The sequence below is a fragment of the Petromyzon marinus genome, unplaced genomic scaffold, assembly GCF_048934315.1.
Source record: "Petromyzon marinus isolate PM22_M1 ecotype Great Lakes invasive population unplaced genomic scaffold, UKy_Petmar_22M1.pri1.0 PM_Scaffold_110, whole genome shotgun sequence".
NCBI lineage: Eukaryota > Metazoa > Chordata > Hyperoartia > Petromyzontiformes > Petromyzontidae > Petromyzon > Petromyzon marinus.
In genome coordinates, this window is record NW_027423070.1 from 38565 (window position 1) to 58766 (window position 20202).

General features: G+C 51.4%; 1 protein-coding gene across 1 annotated transcript in view; it reads right to left on the reverse strand.

Annotated features, from left to right (window-relative positions):
- Positions 1 to 20202, reverse strand: part of LOC116958375 (palmitoyltransferase ZDHHC20-B-like) — a 43849-nt gene that overhangs the window by 16452 nt on the left and 7195 nt on the right. Inside the window, exons 3-7 of the mRNA XM_076063394.1 lie at positions 19418 to 19512; positions 16960 to 17107; positions 11801 to 11870; positions 6664 to 6696; positions 582 to 702 (exon numbers count right to left, since the gene is read on the reverse strand). Of these exons, the coding sequence (XP_075919509.1) occupies positions 582 to 702; positions 6664 to 6696; positions 11801 to 11870; positions 16960 to 17107; positions 19418 to 19512 (467 nt within the window). The remainder of the gene's footprint in view (positions 1 to 581; positions 703 to 6663; positions 6697 to 11800; positions 11871 to 16959; positions 17108 to 19417; positions 19513 to 20202) is intronic.

Genomic DNA, 20202 nt, shown 5'->3' on the forward strand with positions numbered 1-20202 from the left:
GGGAGACACGGGGAGACACGGGGAGAGACATGGGGAGACACGGAGAGACACGGAGACACGGGGAGACACGGGGAGACACGGGGAGAGACATGGGGAGAGACATGGGGAGACACGGAGAGACACGGAGACATGGGGAGACACGGAGACACGGGGAGACACGGGGGGAGACACAGAGAGACACGGGGAGACACGGAGACCCCTCCTCCCTTTCTCACCTCCTCACCCTCTCTCTCCCCCTCTCTCTCTCTCACCTCCTCCCTCACCTCCTCCTCACCCTCTCTCTCTCTCACCACCTCCTCACCCTCTCTCTCCCTCTCTCTCTCACCTCCTCTCTCACCTCCTCTCTCACCTCCTCTCTCACCTCCTCACCCTCTCTCTCTCTCACCTCCTCGCTCTCCCCCTCTCCCCCCTCTCTCCCCCTCTCTCTCTCACCACCTCTCTCACCTCCTCTCTCACCTCCTCTCTCACTCACCTCCTCCTCACCCTCTCTATCCCCCTCTCTCTCTCCCCCTCTCTCTCTCCCCCTCTCTCTCTCACCTCCTCTCTCACCTCCTCTATCCCCTCCCCCCCGCCCCGCTCACCGTCCAGAATCGCAGGAAGTATCGCAGCACGGTGAATGTGACCAGGACGCAGTGGAGCGCCGCGTAGAGTAGGAAGAGCAGAAAAAACTTGTAGTTGGAGTAGCCCACGCAGTTGTTCACCCTGCACAGACAACACCCCAACACACGTGGTAGTAGTTGGAGTAGCCCACGCAGTTGTTCACCCTGCACAGACAACACCCCAACACACGTGGTAGTAGTTGGAGTAGCCCACGCAGTTGTTCACCCTGCAGACAACACCCCAACACACGTGGTAGTAGTTGGAGTAGCCCACGCAGTTGTTCACCCTGCAGACAACACCCCAACACACGTGGTAGTAGTTGGAGTAGCCCACGCAGTTGTTCACCCTGCACAGACAACACCCCAACACACGTGGTAGTAGCCCACTAAGTTGTTCACCCTGCAGACAACACCCCAACACACGTGGTAGTAGTTGGAGTAGCCCACGCAGTTGTTCACCCTGCACAGACAACACCCCAACACACATAGTAGTAGTTGGAGTAGCCCACGCAGTTGTTCACCCTGCACAGACAACACCCCAACACACATAGTAGTAGTTGGAGTAGCCCACGCAGTTGTTCACCCTGCACAGACAACACCCCAACACACATAGTAGTAGTTGGAGTAGCCCACGCAGTTGTTCACCCTGCACAGACAACACCCCAACACACATAGTAGTAGTTGGAGTAGCCCACGCAGTTGTTCACCCTGCACAGACAACACCCCACCACACGTGGTAGTAGTTGGAGTAGCCCACTAAGTTGTTCACCCTGCACAGACAACACCCCACCACACGTGGTAGTAGTTGGAGTAGCCCACTAAGTTGTTCACCCTGCACAGACAACACCCCAACACACGTGGTAGTAGTTGTAGTAGCCCACTAAGTTGTTCACCCTGCACAGACAACACCCCACCACACGTGGTAGTAGTTGGAGTAGCCCACGCAGTTGTTCACCCTGCAGACAACACCCCAACACACGTGGTAGTAGTTGGAGAAGCCCACGCAGTTGTTCACCCTGCAGACAACACCCCAACACACATAGTAGTAGTTGTAGTAGCCCACTAAGTTGTTCACCCTGCACAGACAACACCCCACCACACGTGGTAGTAGTTGGAGTAGCCCACTAAGTTGTTCACCCTGCACAGACAACACCCCACCACACGTGGTAGTAGTTGGAGTAGCCCACTAAGTTGTTCACCCTGCACAGACAACACCCCAACACACGTGGTAGTAGCCCACTAAGTTGTTCACCCTGCAGACAACACCCCAACACACGTGGTAGTAGTTGGAGTAGCCCACTAAGTTGTTCACCCTGCACAGACAACACCCCACCACACGTGGTAGTAGTTGGAGTAGCCCACGCAGTTGTTCACCCTGCAAAGACAACACCCCAACACACGTGGTAGTAGTAGTAGCCCACTAAGTTGTTCACCCTGCAGACAACACCCCAACACACGTGGTAGTAGTTGGAGTAGCCCACGCAGTTGTTCACCCTGCAGACAACACCCCACCACACGTAGTAGCCCACTAAGTTGTTCACCCTGCACAGACAACACCCCACCACACGTGGTAGTAGTTGGAGTAGCCCACTAAGTTGTTCACCCTGCACAGACAACACCCCACCACACGTGGTAGTAGTTGGAGTAGCCCACTAAGTTGTTCACCCTGCACAGACAACACCCCAACACACGTGGTAGTAGTTGGAGTAGCCCACGCAGTTGTTCACCCTGCACAGACAACACCCCACCACACGTGGTAGTAGTTGGAGTAGCCCACGCAGTTGTTCACCCTGCACAGACAACACCCCAACACACGTGGTAGTAGTTGGAGAGGCCCACTAAGATGTTCACCCTGCACAGACAACACCCCAACACACGTGGTAGTAGTTGGAGTAGCCCACGCAGTTATTCACCCTGCACAGACAACACCCCAACACACGTGGTAGTAGTTGGAGTAGCCCACGCAGTTGTTCACCCTGCAGACAACACCCCACCACACGTGGTAGTAGTTGGAGTAGCCCACGCAGTTATTCACCCTGCACAGACAACACCCCAACACACGTGGTAGTAGTTGGAGTAGCCCACGCAGTTGTTCACCCTGCACAGACAACACCCCACCACACGTGGTAGTAGTTGGAGTAGCCCACTAAGTTGTTCACCCTGTACAGACAACACCCCACCACTCGTGGTAGTAGTTGGAGTAGCCCACTAAGTTGTTCACCCTGCACAGACAACACCCCACCACACGTGGTAGTAGTTGTAGTAGCCCACTAAGTTGTTCACCCTGCACAGACAACACCCCACCACACGTGGTAGTAGTTGGAGTAGCCCACTAAGTTGTTCACCCTGCACAGACAACACCCCACCACACGTGGTAGTAGTTGGAGTAGCCCACTAAGTTGTTCACCCTGCACAGACAACACCCCACCACACGTAGTAGCCCACTAAGTTGTTCACCCTGCACAGACAACACCCCACCACACGTGGTAGCCCACTAAGTTGTTCACCCTGCACAGACAACACCCCAACACATGTAGTAGTAGTAGCCCACTAAGTTGTTCACCCTGCAAAGCACTGCCTTTCGAACTGCGTCTACCATCACCACTACGACTCACTCACTCACCAACCCACTGTGTCACCCCGTCACCAACCCACTGTGTCACCCCGTCACACGTGCTGTGTCACGGGGTGACACAGCACGTGTGACGGGGTGACACAGCACGTGTGACGGGGTGACACAGTACGTGTGACAGGGTGACACAGTACAGGGTGACACAGTATGTGAGACAGGGTGACACAGCACATGTGACGGGGTGACACAGCACGTGTGACGGGGTGACACAGTACGTGTGACAGGGTGACACAGCACGTGAGACAGGGTGACACAGTACGTGTGACAGGGTGACAGTACGTGTGACAGGGTGACAGTACGTGTGACGGGGTGACACAGTACTTGAGACAGGGTGACACAGTACGTGTGACGGGGTGACACAGTACGTGTGACAGGGTGACACAGCACGTGAGACAGGGTGACACAGTACGTGTGACAGGGTGACACAGTACGTGAGACGGGGTGACACAGTACGTGTGACGGGGTGACACAGTACGTGAGACAGGGTGACACAGTACGTGTGACAGGGTGACACAGTACGTGAGACAGGGTGACACAGTGAGACAGGGTGACACAGTACGTGAGACAGGGTGACACAGTACGTGTGACAGGGTGACAGTACGTGTGACGGGGTGACACAGTACGTGAGACAGGGTGACACAGTACGTGTGACAGGGTGACACAGTACATGTGACGGGGTGACACAGTACGTGAGACAGGGTGACACAGTGATACAGGGTGACACAGTACGTGTGACGGTGTGACACAGTACGTGAGACAGGGTGACACAGTACGTGAGACAGGGTGACACAGTACGTGTGACGGGGTGACACAGTACATGTGACGGGGTGACACAGTACGTGTGACGGGGTGACACAGTACGTGTGACGGGGTGACACAGTACGTGAGACAGGGTGACACAGTACGTGAGACAGGGTGACACAGTACGTGTGACGGGGTGACACAGTACGTGTGACAGGGTGACACAGTGAGACAGGGTGACACAGTACGTGTGACAGGGTGACACAGCACGTGAGACAGGGTGACACAGTGAGACAGGGTGACACAGTACATGTGACAGGGTGACACAGCACGTGTGACGGGGTGACACAGTACGTGTGACGGGGTGACACAGTACGTGTGACGGGGTGACACAGTACATGTGACGGGGTGACACAGTGAGACAGGGTGACACAGTACGTGTGACGGGGTGACACAGTACAGGGTGACACAGCACGTGTGACAGGGTGACACAGTACGTGAGCAGGGTGACACAGTACAGGGTGACACAGTACGTGAGACAGGGTGACACAGTACGTGTGACGGGGTGACACAGTACATGTGACGGGGTGACACAGTACGTGAGACAGGGTGACACAGTACGTGAGACAGGGTGACACAGTACGTGTGACGGGGTGACACAGTACGTGTGACGGGGTGACACAGTACAGGGTGACACAGTACGTGAGACAGGGTGACACAGTACAGGGTGACACAGTACGTGAGACAGGGTGACACAGTACGTGAGACGGAGTGACACAGTACAGGGTGACACAGCACGTGTGACAGGGTGACACAGCACGTGTGACAGGGTGACACAGTACGTGTGACAGGGTGACACAGTACATGTGACAGGGTGACACAGTACGTGTGACAGGGTGACACAGTACGTGTGACAGGGTGACACAGTACATGTGACAGGGTGACACAGTACGTGTGACAGGGTGACACAGTACGTGTGACAGGGTGACACAGTACGTGTGACAGGGTGACACAGTACGTGTGACAGGGTGACACAGTACATGTGACAGGGTGACACAGTACGTGGGTGACACAGTGAGACAGGGTGACACAGTACGTGAGACAGGGTGACACAGTACAGGGTGACACAGTACGTGAGACAGGGTGACACAGTACAGGGTGACACAGTGAGACAGGGTGACACAGTACGTGAGACGGGGTGACACAGTACAGGGTGACACAGTGAGACAGGGTGACACAGTACGTGAGACAGGGTGACACAGTACAGGGTGACACAGTGAGACAGGGTGACACAGTACAGGGTGACACAGTGTGACAGGGTGACACAGTACGTGAGACAGGGTGACACAGTACAGGGTGACACAGTGAGACAGGGTGACACAGTACAGGGTGACACAGTGTGACAGGGTGACACAGTACGTGAGACAGGGTGACACAGTACAGGGTGACACAGTGAGACAGGGTGACACAGTACGTGAGACGGGGTGACACAGTACAGGGTGACACAGTGAGACAGGGTGACACAGTACGTGAGACAGGGTGACACAGTACAGGGTGACACAGTGAGACAGGGTGACACAGTACAGGGTGACACAGTGTGACAGGGTGACACAGTACGTGAGACAGGGTGACACAGTACAGGGTGACACAGTACGTGTGACGGGGTGACACAGTGAGACAGGGTGACACAGTACGTGAGACGGGGTGACACAGCACGTGACACAGGGTGACACAGTGACACAGGGTGACACAGCACGTGAGACAGGGTGACACAGCGCGTGCGACGGGGTGACACAGAACGTGAACAGGCGATGATATGACTTTAGAAAACGCTAGTTTTTGTGCCACTAAGACATAAAGAAACAAGATTTGGGGCTTTCGTCACTGCAGGCATGACTCTTTGCTTTTATTTCGGCAAAGTCACGTAGAAATAGTAAAGAATACAATGACACAACAGCATCCTGCGTTTCGATTTGCAACGCGAGCAATCATCATCATCATCGTCAGGCACAGAAGAGGATACACAGAACGGCAGAATGTATATACACGGACCACCCTAAGCGGAGGGGATTAACACAGAGACACCAGGGGGATACAGAGAGAGAGAGACGGACACTGATTTAGTGTGCTCCTCCATCTCTCTCTCTCTGCATCCCCTGGTGTCTCTGTGTTAATCCCCTCCGCTTAGGGTGGCCCGTGTACATACATCTGCCGTTCTGTGTATCCTCTCCCTCTCTCTCTCTCTTAAATGTAGCTCTTCTGTAGCTCGTGTTGCAAGTCGAAACGTCGCATGCCAATACGAAGGGTAAATAAATCAAGAGTTTGATTCGCGGGCGCCTCAAGCACAGGTTAAGGCGTAGCTTGTTTTTTTTTTGGTTCGTCGAAAGCTGCGCCTACACCCCTCACCACCACCGCTCACCACCACCACCGCTCACCAGTGCCAATGCTCACCACTAGTACCCCTCACCACCACCATCACTCACCAGTGCCAATGCTCACCACCACTACTAACCCTCACCACCACCACTCACCAGTGCCAATGCTCACCACCACCACCACTCACCACTACCACCCCTCACCACCACCACTCACCAGTGCCAATGCTCACCACTACCACCCCTCACCACCACCGCTCACCAGTGCCAATGCTCACCACCACCACCACTGCCCCTCACCACCACCATCACTCACCAAGGGCAGTGATGGTCCATCTTCAATACGCACCTGAAAGAGGCAGACAATGGGCAGACACGCGGCGGGGACACACGGAGACACGTGGGAGACACACGGAGACACGGAGACACAGAGACACACGGTGACACGTGGGAGACACGTGGGAGACACACGGAGAGACAGGGAGACACACGGTGATACGTGGGAGACACGTGGGAGACAGGGAGACACGGAGACACACGGGGAGACAAGGAGACACGGAGACACAGAGACACACGGGGAGACAGGGAGACACAGGGAGATACGTGGGAGACACGGGAAGACGGAGACACACGGGGAGACAGGGAGACACACGGTGATACGTGGGAGACACGGGGAGACATGGAGACACAGGGAGAGACAGGGAGACACGGGGAGACAGGGAGACACGGGGACACACGGTGATACGTGGGAAACACACGGAGACAAAGAGACACAGGGAGAGACAGGGAGGCACACGGTGATACGTGGGAGACACACGGGGACACACGGGGAGACAGGGAGACACACGGGGAGACAGGGAGACACAGGGAGAGACAGGGAGACACACGGCAAGACGCGGAGAGACACGGAGACACAGAGACACACGGGGAGACAGGGAGACACACGGGGAGACAGGGAGACACAGGGAGAGACAGGGAGACACACGGGGAGACGCGGAGAGACACGGAGACACAGAGACACACGGGGATACAGGGAGACACACGGTGATACGTGGGAGACACAGGGAGAGACAGGGAGACACACGGAGAGACACGGAGACACAGGGAGACAAAGAGACACACGGCGAGACACAGAGAGACACGGAGACACAGAGACACACGGGGATACAGGGAGACACACGGTGATACGTGGGAGACACGGGGACACACGGAGAGACACGGAGACACAGGGAGACAAAGAGACACACGGCGAGACACAGAGAGACACGGAGACACAGAGACACACGGGGAGACAGGGAGACACACGGGGAGACAGGCAGACACATGGGGAGACGTGGGAGACACGGGGACACACGGAGAGACACGGAGACACAGGGAGACAAAGAGACACACGGCGAGACACAGAGAGACACGGAGACACAGAGACACACGGGGAGACAGGGAGACACACGGGGAGACAGGCAGACACATGGGGAGACGTGGGAGACACGGGGACACACGGAGAGACACGGAGACACAGGGAGACAAAGAGACACACGGCGAGACACAGACAGACATGGAGACACAGAGACACACGGGGAGACAGGGAGACACATGGGGAGACGTGGGAGACACGGGGACACACGGAGAGACACGGAGACACAGGGAGACAAAGAGACACACGGCGAGACACAGAGAGACACGGAGACGGGGAGACAGGGAGACACATGGTGATACGTGGGAGACACACGGGGAGACAGGCAGACACACGGGGAGACGCGGAGAGACACGTGGGAGACACGGAGACACACGGAGACACAGAGACACACGGGGAGACACGGAGAGACAGGGAGACACACGGTGAGACACAGATAGACACGGGGAGACACGCAGAGACGCGGAGACACACAGGGAGACACAGAGACACACGGGGAGACACAGAGACACACGAGGAGACATAGAGACACACAGCGAGACACAGAGACACACGGGGAGACACTGAGACACACGGGGAGAAACAGACACACAGAGAGACACAGATAGACACAGGGAGACACGGGGAGAAACGGAGACACACGGGGAGACATGGAGACACACGGGGAGACACAGACACACAGAGACACAGAGAGACACGGGGAGACACGGGGAGACACGGGAACACACGGGGAGACACAGACACACAGAGAGACACGGAGACACACGGAGAGACACGGGGAGACACGGGGAGACACAGACACACAGAGAGACACGGAGACACACGGGGAGACACGGGGAGACACGGGGAGACACAGAGACACACGGGGAGACACACGGGGTGACACAGACACACAGAGACACACGGGGAGACACAGAGACACACGGCGAGACACAGACACACAGAGACACACGGGGAGACACGGGGAGACACGGGGAGACACGGGGAGACACAGAGACACACGGGGAGACACAGACACACAGAGACACACGGGGAGACACGGAGACACACAGGGAGACACAGATGGTCGTGGTGTGGTGTTAGTGTATAGTGCAAGGGTGTAGTGTTAGTGTGTAGTGTTAGTGTGTAGTGTTAGCGTGTAGTGTTAGCGTGTAGTGTTAGCGTGTAGTGTTAGCGTGTAGTGTTAGCGTGTAGTGTTAGCGTGTAGTGTTAGTGTGTTTGTGTTAGCGTGTAGTGTTAGCGTGTAGTGTTAGCGTGTAGTGTTAGTGTGTAGTGTTAGTGTGTAGTGTTAGTGTGTAGAGTTAGTGTGTAGTGTTAGTGTGTAGTGTTAGTGTGTAGTGTTAGTGTGTAGTGTTACTGTGCAGTGTTAGTGTGTAGTGTTAGTGTGTAGTGTTAGTGTGTAGTGTTAGTGTGTAGTGTTAGTGTGTAGTGTTAGTGTGTAGTGTTAGTGTGTAGTGTTAGCGTGTAGTGTTAGCGTGTAGTGTTAGCGTGTAGTGTTAGCATGTAGTGTTAGCGTGTAGTGTTAGCGTGTAGTGTTAGTGTGTAGTGTTAGTGTGTAGTGTTAGCGTGTAGTGTTAGCGTGTAGTGTTAGCGTGTAGTGTTAGTGTGTAGTGTTAGTGTGTAGTGTTAGTGTGTAGTGTTAGTGTGTAGTGTTAGTGTGTAGTGTTAGTGTGTAGTGTTAGTGTGAAGTGTGTGGGTGTAGTGTTAGTGTGTAGTGTATGTTAGTGTGTAGTGTATGTTAGTGTGTAGTGTTAGTGTGTAGTGTGTAGTGTTAGTGTGTAGTGTTAGTGTGTAGTGTTAGTGTATAGTGTTAGTGTGTAGTGTTAGTGTGTAGTGTTAGTGTGTAGTGTTAGTATGTAGTGTTAGTGTGTAGTGTTAGTGTGTAGTGTTAGTGTGTAGTGTTAGTGTGTAGTGTTAGTGTGTAGTGTTAGTGTGTAGTGTTAGTGTGTAGTGTTAGTGTGTAGTGTGTGGGTGTAGTGTTAGTGTGTAGTGTATGTTAGTGTGTAGTGTATGTTAGTGTGTAGTGTTAGTGTGTAGTGTGTAGTGTTTAGTGTTAGTGTGTAGTGTTAGTGTGTAGTGTTAGTGTATAGTGTTAGTGTGTAGTGTTAGTGTGTAGTGTATGTTAGTGTGTAGTGTTAGTGTGTAATGTGTGGGTGTAGTGTTAGTGTGTAGTGTTAGTGTGTAGTGTGTGGGTGTAGTGTATAGTGTGTAGTGTTAGTGTGTAGTGTTAGTGTGTAGTGTGTGGGTGTAGTGTGTGGGTGTAGTGTTAGTGTGTAGTGTTAGTGTGTAGTGTTAGTGTGTAGTGTTAGTGTGTAGTGTATGTTAGTGTGTTAGTGTTAGTGTGTAGTGTTAGTGTGTAGTGTGTGGGTGTAGTGTGTGGGTGTAGTGTTAGTGTGTAGTGTTAGTGTGTGGGTGTAGTGTGTAGTGTTAGTGTGTAGTGTTAGTGTGTAGTGTTAGTGTGTAGTGTTAGTGTGTAGTGTTAGTGTATCGTGTTAGTGTGTAGTGTTAGTGTGTAGTGTTAGCGTGTAGTGTGTGGGTGTAGTGTTAGTGTGTAGTGTTAGTGTGTAGTGTTAGTGTGTAGTGTGTGGGTGTAGTGTTAGTGTGTAGTGTTAGTGTGTAGTGTTAGTGTGTAGTGTTAGTGTGTAGTGTTAGTGTGTAGTGTTAGTGTGTAGTGTTAGTGTGTAGTGTGTAGTGTTAGTGTGTAGTGTTAGTGTGTAGTGTTAGTGTGTAATGTTAGTGTATAGTGTTAGTGTGCAGTGTTAGTGTGTAGTGTTAGTGTGTAGTGTTAGTGTGTGGGTGTAGTGTGTAGTGTATGTAGTGTATAATCTTAGTGTGTAGAGTTAGTGTGTAGTGTGTGGGTGTAGTGTTAGTGTGTAGTGTTAGTGTGTAGAGTTAGTGTGTAGTGTTAGTGTGTAGTGTTAGTGTGTGGGTGTAGTGTATGTAGTGTATAGTGTTAGTGTGTAGTGTTAGTGTGTAGTGTGTAGTGTGTGGGTGTAGTGTTAGTGTGTAGTGTATGTTAGTGTGTAGTGTATGTTAGTGTGTAGTGTTAGTGTGTAGTGTGTAGTGTTTAGTGTTAGTGTGTAGTGTTAGTGTGTAGTGTTAGTGTATAGTGTGTAGTGTTAGTGTGTAGTGTATGTTAGTGTGTAGTGTTAGTGTGTAGTGTTAGTGTGTAGTGTGTGCGTGTAGTGTTAGTGTGTAGTGTTAGTGTGTAGTGTGTGGGTGTAGTGTATAGTGTGTAGTGTTAGTGTGTAGTGTTAGTGTGTAGTGTATGTTAGTGTGTTAGTGTTAGTGTGTAGTGTTAGTGTGTAGTGTGTGGGTGTAGTGTTAGTGTGTAGTGTTAGTGTGTGGGTGTAGTGTGTAGTGTTAGTGTGTAGTGTTAGTGTGTAGTGTTAGTGTGTAGTGTGTGGGTGTAGTGTGTGGGTGTAGTGTTTGTGTGTAGTGTTAGTGTGTAGTGTTAGTGTGTAGTGTTAGTGTGTAGTGTTAGTGTGTAGTGTTAGTGTGTAGTGTATGTTAGTGTGTTAGTGTGTAGTGTTAGTGTGTAGTGTGTGGGTGTAGTGTTAGTGTGTAGTGTTAGTGTGTGGGTGTAGTGTGTAGTGTTAGTGTGTAGTGTTAGTGTGTAGTGTTAGTGTGTAGTGTTAGTGTATAGTGTTAGTGTGTAGTGTTAGTGTGTAGTGTTAGTGTGTAGTGTTAGTGTATAGTGTTAGTGTGTAGTGTTAGTGTGTAGTGTTAGTGTGTAGTGTGTGGGTGTAGTGTTAGTGTGTAGTGTTAGTGTGTAGTGTGTGGGTGTAGTGTTAGTGTGTAGTGTTAGTGTGTAGTGTTAGTGTGTAGTGTTAGTGTGTAGTGTTAGTGTGTAGTGTTAGTGTGTAGTGTTAGTGTGTAGTGTTAGTGTGTAGTGTTAGTGTGTAGTGTTAGTGTGTAGTGTTAGTGTGTAGTGTGTAGTGTTAGTGTGTAGTGTTAGTGTTAGTGTGTAGTGTTAGTGTGTAGTGTTAGTGTGTAGTGTTAGTGTGTAGTGTGTGGGTATAGTGTGTGGGTCACTCACGAATCACAGACAGAGCAATGGTGACACCGATCCGGCTTCACCAGCTGACACCGCTCACAGTAGCGGATCGCTGTGACACACACGGTGACACACACACACAGTGACACACACACGGTGACACACACACACACGGTGACACACACACACACCGTGACACACACACGGTGACACACACACACACACACGGTGACACACACGGTGACACACACACACGGTGACACACACACACGGTGACACACACACGGTGACACACACACGGTGACACACACACACGGTGACACACACACAGTGACACACACACAGTGACACACACACAGTGACACACACACGGTGACACATACACACACGGTGACACACACACGGTGACACACACACACGGTGACACACACACACACCCACGGTGACACACACACACGGTGACACACACGGTGACACACACACACACACACGGTGACACACACGGTGACACACACACACGGTGACACACACGGAGACACACACACGGTGACGCATGGTCACACACACGGTGATACACACACGGTGACACACACACACACATGATACAATAACAACAACCGCCATTCACCACTAAGTGGCGGTGACGTCACCACGACGCTTGTGCCAGGCCATGTGCACCTTGAGGCCACGTGAAGTGTCGAACGCCCGCTGGCAGGAGGTCACGGGGCAGACCCAGGTGCCACGGGTCGACTGACTGAGATGACTGAGATGACTGGCTGATGCACCACCTGTGCCCCCTACTGTGCCAACCTGCTGTGCTTTAGCCACCCGGAGCTCCGCTCGTTGTTGTGAGCGTCGCTCCTCCGCCCTCCGTTGTTGTTGGAGGGCCCTTTGATGTGAGCTTTGAGAAGTGGGTGTTACCCGCAGCATTCTATCAAAAGGTTGCTTAGCCCAGCCCTCCCACCCACCCACGCCCCCTTACTGACTCCTCCCCCCTCCCTTAACCTGTATATATAATCCAAGGTCGTCTCTGAACTGTGCTCCTGACACAGATATTCTACGTTGACTTTTCCACCTGAAGACGGAAGCTTGTGTCGCCTCCGAAACGTCGTGATTTAATTGTTTTATTTTGTTTTATTTTATCTACGTGACTTTACCGAATAAAACCAAAGAGTAAATATGGCATCTGTGCAGGACCGCCCTTTCCTGAAACCACATTGGGGCTCCGCAAGCCTCTCCTCAGCGTGCCTGGCAAGGCGATGCTGAATAATCCTTGCCAGGACCTTTACCTGGCACACTGAGGAGTGAGATGCCCCTGTAGTTGTTACAGTCTGTGCGGTCCCCCTTCTTAAAGAGGGGGACCACCAGTGCATCCTTCCAGTCCTGCGGAACCCGTCCAGCGGTCCAGACTGTTGTTATGATGTCATGTAGGGCAGTCTGTGCACAAACGCCACCCTCCCTCAGCATTTCGCTTGGGAGATCATCTCTGCCCGCTGCCTTTCCTGGTCTCAGACTCCGGATCGCCTTCAGTACTTCCTCAACAGATGGCACCTCAGCCAGCCAATCACAGGGGGTGACTTTTTCCCCCAATATTTCAGGCACCGCAGCCTCAGCAGGGTCATCCCCACTTTGTGCCACGATGTGTTTCCTGGCTGAGGGATTTCCCCTCCCCCAAGACCTCAGAAATGCTCAGAAAATCTGCAAACCTGTTCCTGAGATTGGATCACTGTTCTTTCCCCGAATGATGGTAATAGGTGTGGCGCTGCAAGTGACTTTTTTGGTGGAATTAAAAAGTGATTTGTGATCGCGGGCCACTGAGGCAGACTCCATCTCCTCAGCAACCCGCGACCACCACCCATCCTTGCAGTGCCTCACGGCTCTCCGAACCTCTGAGCGAAGGCTGCGGTAAGTCTCCTTATTCTCGGACGTGAGATGCTGTAGACGATGACCATGGGCCTGTCGCTTTTTCTCAGCCAGCCTGAACACCTCTTCCGTCAGCCAGGGTCTCTGGGGAGGTCTGGACCGCGTACCCAAAGCAGCCATTGCAGCTGCATAAGCTACAGTCCTAAACGTCACCCATTTCCCCTCGAAATCAGGAGGAGTGGGGGACGATGCTAACTCCAGCTGCAAGCGATGATGAAATTCTCGCTTGCAACTTTCATCAGCTACCTGAGACCAGGCCACTTTAGGTTGGAATGGGGTCCTGGGTGTACACCCACCACCGGAGTGGAAGAATGGCAGGCACATCTTACAGATGACTAGTCGATGGTCCGTGGGCAGATCAGCTCCACGGTAGGTCCTGGTGTCAAGGACATGGGCTCGCATCCGCTGGTCCGTCACTATGTAGTCCAGCAGATGTTCTTGCTTGGACCCGGCATGCATCCATGATGTTGTGTGGATGCGCCGATGCCGGAACAGTGTGTTGGTAATTACAAGCCCATGGGCTGCACAAAAATCTAGCAGCCTCCTACCGTTGTTATTGAGCTGATCTGGCCCATGCCTTCCAATCACTCTAGACCAGGTGCCAGTATCATGACCAACTCGGGCATTGAAGTCACCCAACAAGATGACTCTATCCCGAGGGGTCACTTTAGCCAGCACCTGTGACAGGAGGTCATAGAAGGCATCTGACTCATCGGCCTTGCCTGCATCCCTCCATGGATATTCATCTTCGGTGGGGGCATAAGTAACCACGACCACCACTCCTCGCCTCTGGTTGATGGGAAGGCGAGCCAAAAGTAGCCTGGGGCTTACAGCTTCCCACACCTCACCGCCACGCTCCCACGCCCCCTTCATTCTTTTGTTCAGAAGAGCCACTCCCTGTTGTTTGGCGGTCTGCTGCCCCGAGTAGAGGACTGTCCACCCCTCATGGTGGCAGGAGCCAGAACCGGTCCACCGGACTTCCTGAATGCCACAGAGATCCAGGTGGTACCGGTCCAGCTCCCGACAGAGGAGTGGCAGCCTCTCCTCCGCAGTGAGCGTTCGAACATTCCACGTGGCCACCCGTAGTGGCTTTTCGTTGTTTCTGGAGGAGCCCCGAGGGTAAAGATTCAATCTCCTGGCTCCGCCAAATGGGGTTTGGCCAGGAGACGTCATAGACGCCTGTCCCCCCGGGGCCTCCGGCACAAGATTAGCTGGATAGCTGTGACCTCGACAGCTGTGACCTCGACAACCATAGCCTTGACAACTATAACCTTGACAACTATAACCTTGACAATAACCTTGACAACAATAACCTTGACAACTATAGTATTGACAACTATAACCTTGACAACTATAGCCTCGACAACTATAACCTTGACAACAATAACCTTGACAACAATAACCTTGACAACTATAACCTTGACAACTATAACCTCAACAACTATAACCTCGACAACTATAACCTTGACAACTATAACCTCGACAACTATAACCTTGACAACTATAACCTTGACAACTATAACCTTGACAACTAAAACCTTGACAACTATAACCTTGACAACTATAGTCTTGACAACTATAACCTTGACAACTATATCCTTGAGAAAAATAACCTTGACAACTATAACCTTGACAACTATAACCTCGACAACTATAACCTTGACAACTATAACCTTGACAACTATAACCTTTAACATGTAGGCTTTCGCGACCAATATTATTCATAATAAAGGTTTTTGGGTTAGATCGCGTTTATTTATAAATGTGTCGAAACCCTCCACCACTCGAGTACTCAAACTGTAAATGTGGATTCACTCTTCAACACACCGGTGGGCTAAAGCAGTGAATTATTTGTCTTTTGTCAACGTGACACTTTTTTTGCTGATTGGCCGTGTCGGGTGGTGGAGGGTTACGACACATTTATAAATAAACGCGATCTAACCCAAAAACCTTTATTATGAACTATACCTTGACAACAATAACCTTGACAACGATAACCTTGACAACTATAGCCTTGACAACTATAACCTTGACAACTATAACCTTGACAACTATAACCTCGACAACTATAACTATGACAACAATAACCTTGACAACTATAACCTCGACAACTATAACCTTGACAACTATAACAATAACCTTGACAACTATAACCTTGAAAACTATAGCCTCGACAACTATAACCTTGACAACTATAACCTTGACAACTATAGCCTTGACAGCTATAACCTTGACAACTAAAGCCTTGACAACTATAACCTTGACAACTATAACCTTGACAACTATAACCTTGACAACTATAACCTTGACAACTAAAGCCTTGACAACTATAACCTTGACAACTATAACCTTGACAACAATATCCTTGACAACTATAACCTTGACAACAATAACCTTGACAACTATAACCTTGACAACGATAACCTTGACAACTATAGCCTTGACAACAATAACCTTGACAACTATAGCCTTGACAACAATAACCTTGACAACTATAACCTTGACAACTATAACCTTGACAACAATAACCTTGACAACAATAACCTTGACAACGATAACCTTGACAACTATAGCCTTGACAACTATAACCTTGACAACTATAACCTTGACAACTATAACCTCGACAACTATAACCATGACAACAATAACCTTGACAACTATAACCTCGACAACTATAACCTTGACAACTATAGCCTTGACAGCTATAACCTTGACAACTAAAGCCTTGACAACTATAACCTTGACAACTATAACCTTGACAACTATAACCTCGACAACTATAACCTTGACAACTATAACCTTGACAACTATAACCTTGACAACTATAACCTTGACAACTATAACCTTGACAACAATGACCTCAACTACAATAACCTTGACAACTATAACCTTGACAACTATAACCTTGACAACTATAACCTTGACAAGTATAGCCTCGACAATTATAACCTTGACAACTATAACCTTGACAACTATAACCTTGACAACAATGACCTCAACAACAATAACCTTGACAACTATAACCTTGACAACTATAACCTTGACAACTATAACCTCGACAACTATAACCTTGACAACTATAACCTTGACAACTATAACCTTGACAACTATAACCTCGACAACTATAACCTTGACAACTATAACCTTGACAACTATAACCTTGACAACTATAGCCTCGACAACTATAGCCTTGACAACTATAACCTTGAAAAGCGGTGACCTCAACAGCTATGACCTTGACAAGCGGTGACCTTGACCCCACCGCTCTCCCGTCTCACCCCCAGACTCGGTGCAGGTCGCGAGTGGCAGGGAGTGAGCCGAGCATCTGAGGAGCTCCCTCTGCATGTCCACCCCTCGCTCAGCACCACCACCATCATCACCACCATCTCCCTCGAGGGCCTGACGCTCAGCCTTGCACAGAGAGAACTACAGACAGACAGAGAGACACACAGACACACACACACACACAGAGACAGAGACACACAGACACACACAGACAGAGACACACACACACACAGAGACAGACAGAGACACACACACAGAGACAGAGACACACACACAGAGACAGACAGAGACACACACACAGAGACAGAGACACACAGACAGAGACAGAGACACACACAGACAGAGACAGACAGACACACACACACAGAGACAGAGACACACACACACAGACCGACAGACACTCAACAACAACAACAACCGCCATTCGCCACTAAGTGGCGGTGACGTCACCACGACGCTTGTGCCAGGCTATGTGCACCCTGAGGCCACGTGAAGTGTCAAACGCCCGCTGGCAGGAGGTCACGGGGCAGACCCAGGTGCCACGGGTCGACTGAGATGACTGGCTGATGCACCACCTGTGCCCCCTACTGTGCCAACCTGCTGTGCTTTAGCCACCCGGCCCTCTGCTCGTTGTTGTGAGCGTCGCTCCTCCGCCCTCCGTTGTTGTTGGAGGGCGACTGCCTCCAACTGCCCAGTAGCGTCCTTCACGAGCCTCCTCCACAGAGGCCGATCTTGACACCGCTGGTACCAGTCATCGGCAAGTCCACTCTGCGTGTCTCTGTGTGTGTCTCTGTCTGTCTGTGTGTCTATCTGTCTGTGTATGTCTCTGTGTGTCTCTCTATCTTTCTGTGTGTCTCTGTCTGTCTGTGTCTCTGTCTGTCTGTATGTGTCTATGTGTGTCTGTGAGTCTCTGTGCGACTCTGTGAGTCTGTGAGACTCTGTGAGTTTTTGTGAGACTCTACGAGTCTCTGCGAGTCTGTGAGACTCTGTGAGTCTCTGTGAGTCTCTGTGAGACTCTGTGAGACTCTGTGAGTCTCTGTGTGTCTCTGTGCGTCTCTGTGAGACTCTGTGAGACTCTGTGAGTCTCTGTGTGTCTCTGTGAGTCTCTGTGAGACTCTTTGAGTCTCTGTGTCTCTGTGGATCTTTGCGAGTCTCTGTGAGCCTCTGTGAGTCTCTGTGAGTCTCTGCGAATCTCTGTGAGTCTCTGTGAGACTCTGTGAGTCTCTGTGAGTCTCTGCGAGTCTCTGTGAGTCTCTGTGAGACTCTGTGAGTCTCTGAGTCTCTGTGAGACTGTGAGTCTCTGTGTGTCTCTGTGAGTCTCTGTGAGTCTCTGTGAGGCGCTGTGAGTCTTTGCGAGCCTCTGTGGGTCTCTGTAGATCTCTGTGAGTCTCTGTGAGACTCTGCGAGTCTCTGTGAGTCTCTGTCTCTGTGAGACTCTGCGAGTCTCTGTGAGAATCTGTGAGTCTCTGTGAGTCTCTGTGAGTCTCTGTGAGACTCTGTGAGTCTCTGTGAGTCTCTGTGAGTCTCTGTGTGTCTCTGTGAGTCTCTGTGAGGCGCTGTGAGTCTCTGCGAGCCTCTGTGGGTCTCTGTGAGTCTCTGTGAGTCTCTGTGAGTCTCTGTAGATCTCTGTGAGTCTCTGTCTCTGTGAGTCTCTGTGAGTCTCTGTAGATCTCTGTGAGTCTCTGTGAGACTCTGTGGGTCTCTGTGAGACTCTGTGGGTCTCTGTGAGTCTCTGTCTCTGTGAGAATCTTTGAGTCTCTGTGAGCCTCTGTGGGTCTCTGTGAGTCTCTGTCTCTGTGAGTCTCTGTGAGTCTCTGTGAGTCTCTGCGAGTCTCTGTGAGACTCTGTGAGTCTCTGAGTCTCTGTGAGACTGTGAGTCTCTGTGAGTCTCTGTCTCTGTGAGTCTCTGTGAGTCTCTGCGAGTCTCTCCGAGTCTCTGTGAGTCTCTGTGAGACTCGGTGAGTCTCTGCGAGTCTCTGTGAGTCTCTGTGAGTCTCTGCGAGTCTCTGTGAGTCTCTGTAGATCTCTGTGAGTCTCTGTGAGTCTCTGTGAGACTCTGTGGGTCTCTGTGAGTCTCTGTCTCTGTGAGTCTCTGTGAGACTCTGTGAGTCTCTGAGTCTCTGTGAGACTGTGAGTCTCTGTGAGTCTCTGTGAGTCTCTGCGAGTCTCTCCGAGTCTCTGTGAGTCTTTGTGAGACTCGGTGAGTCTCTGCGAGTCTCTGTGAGTCTCTGTGAGTCTCTGCGAGTCTCTGTGAGTCTCTGTAGATCTCTGTGTGTCTCTGTGAGTCTCTGCGAGTCTCTGTGAGTCTCTGTGAAACTCTGTGAGTCCCTGAGTGACTCTGTGAGTCCCTGAGTCTCTGTGAGACTGTGAGTCTCTGTGTGTCTCTGTGAGACTCTGTGAGTCTCTGTGAGTCTCTGTGAGACTCTGTGAGTCTCTGTGAGACTCCCTCACCTCCTTGCTTGGGCGGCTGAGCGGAGTGAACACCGTCTGGAAGAATGCCCAAAGCAGCATGGCCAGGCTGCCGTGGTAGCTGATGAGGTAGCAGACTAAGGGAGGGACACACACAGAGACTCACCCACTCACCCACTCGCTCACCCACTCAGTCAGTCACTCACCCACTCACTCACCCACTCGCTCACTCACTCAGACTAAGGGAGAGACACACAGAGAGACTCACCCACTCGCTCACCCACTCAGTCAGTCACTCACCCAGTCACTCACTCACCCACTCGCTCACCCACTCACTCACCCACTCACCCACTCACCCACTCACTCACTCAGACTAAGGGAGAGACACACACAGAGACTCACCCACTCGCTCACCCACTCAGTCACTCAGTCACTCACTCATTCACTCAGTCACTCAACCACTCAGTCACTCAGTCACTCAGTCACCCACTCGCTCACTCACTCACCCACTCACTCACTCACTCAGACTAAGGGAGAGACACACACAGACTCACCCACTCACCCACTCGCTCACTCACTCAGTCACTCACTCACCCACTCGCTCACCCACTCAGTCACTCAGACTAGGGGAGAGACACACACAGAGACTCACCCACTCGCTCACTCACTCAGTCACTCACTCATTCACTCACCCACTCACTCACTCAACCACTCGCTCACTTACTCACTCACTCAGTCACTCACTCGCTCAACCACTCACTCACTCAGACTAAGGGAGAACCACACACAGAGACTCACCCACTCGCTCACTCACTCAGTCACTCACT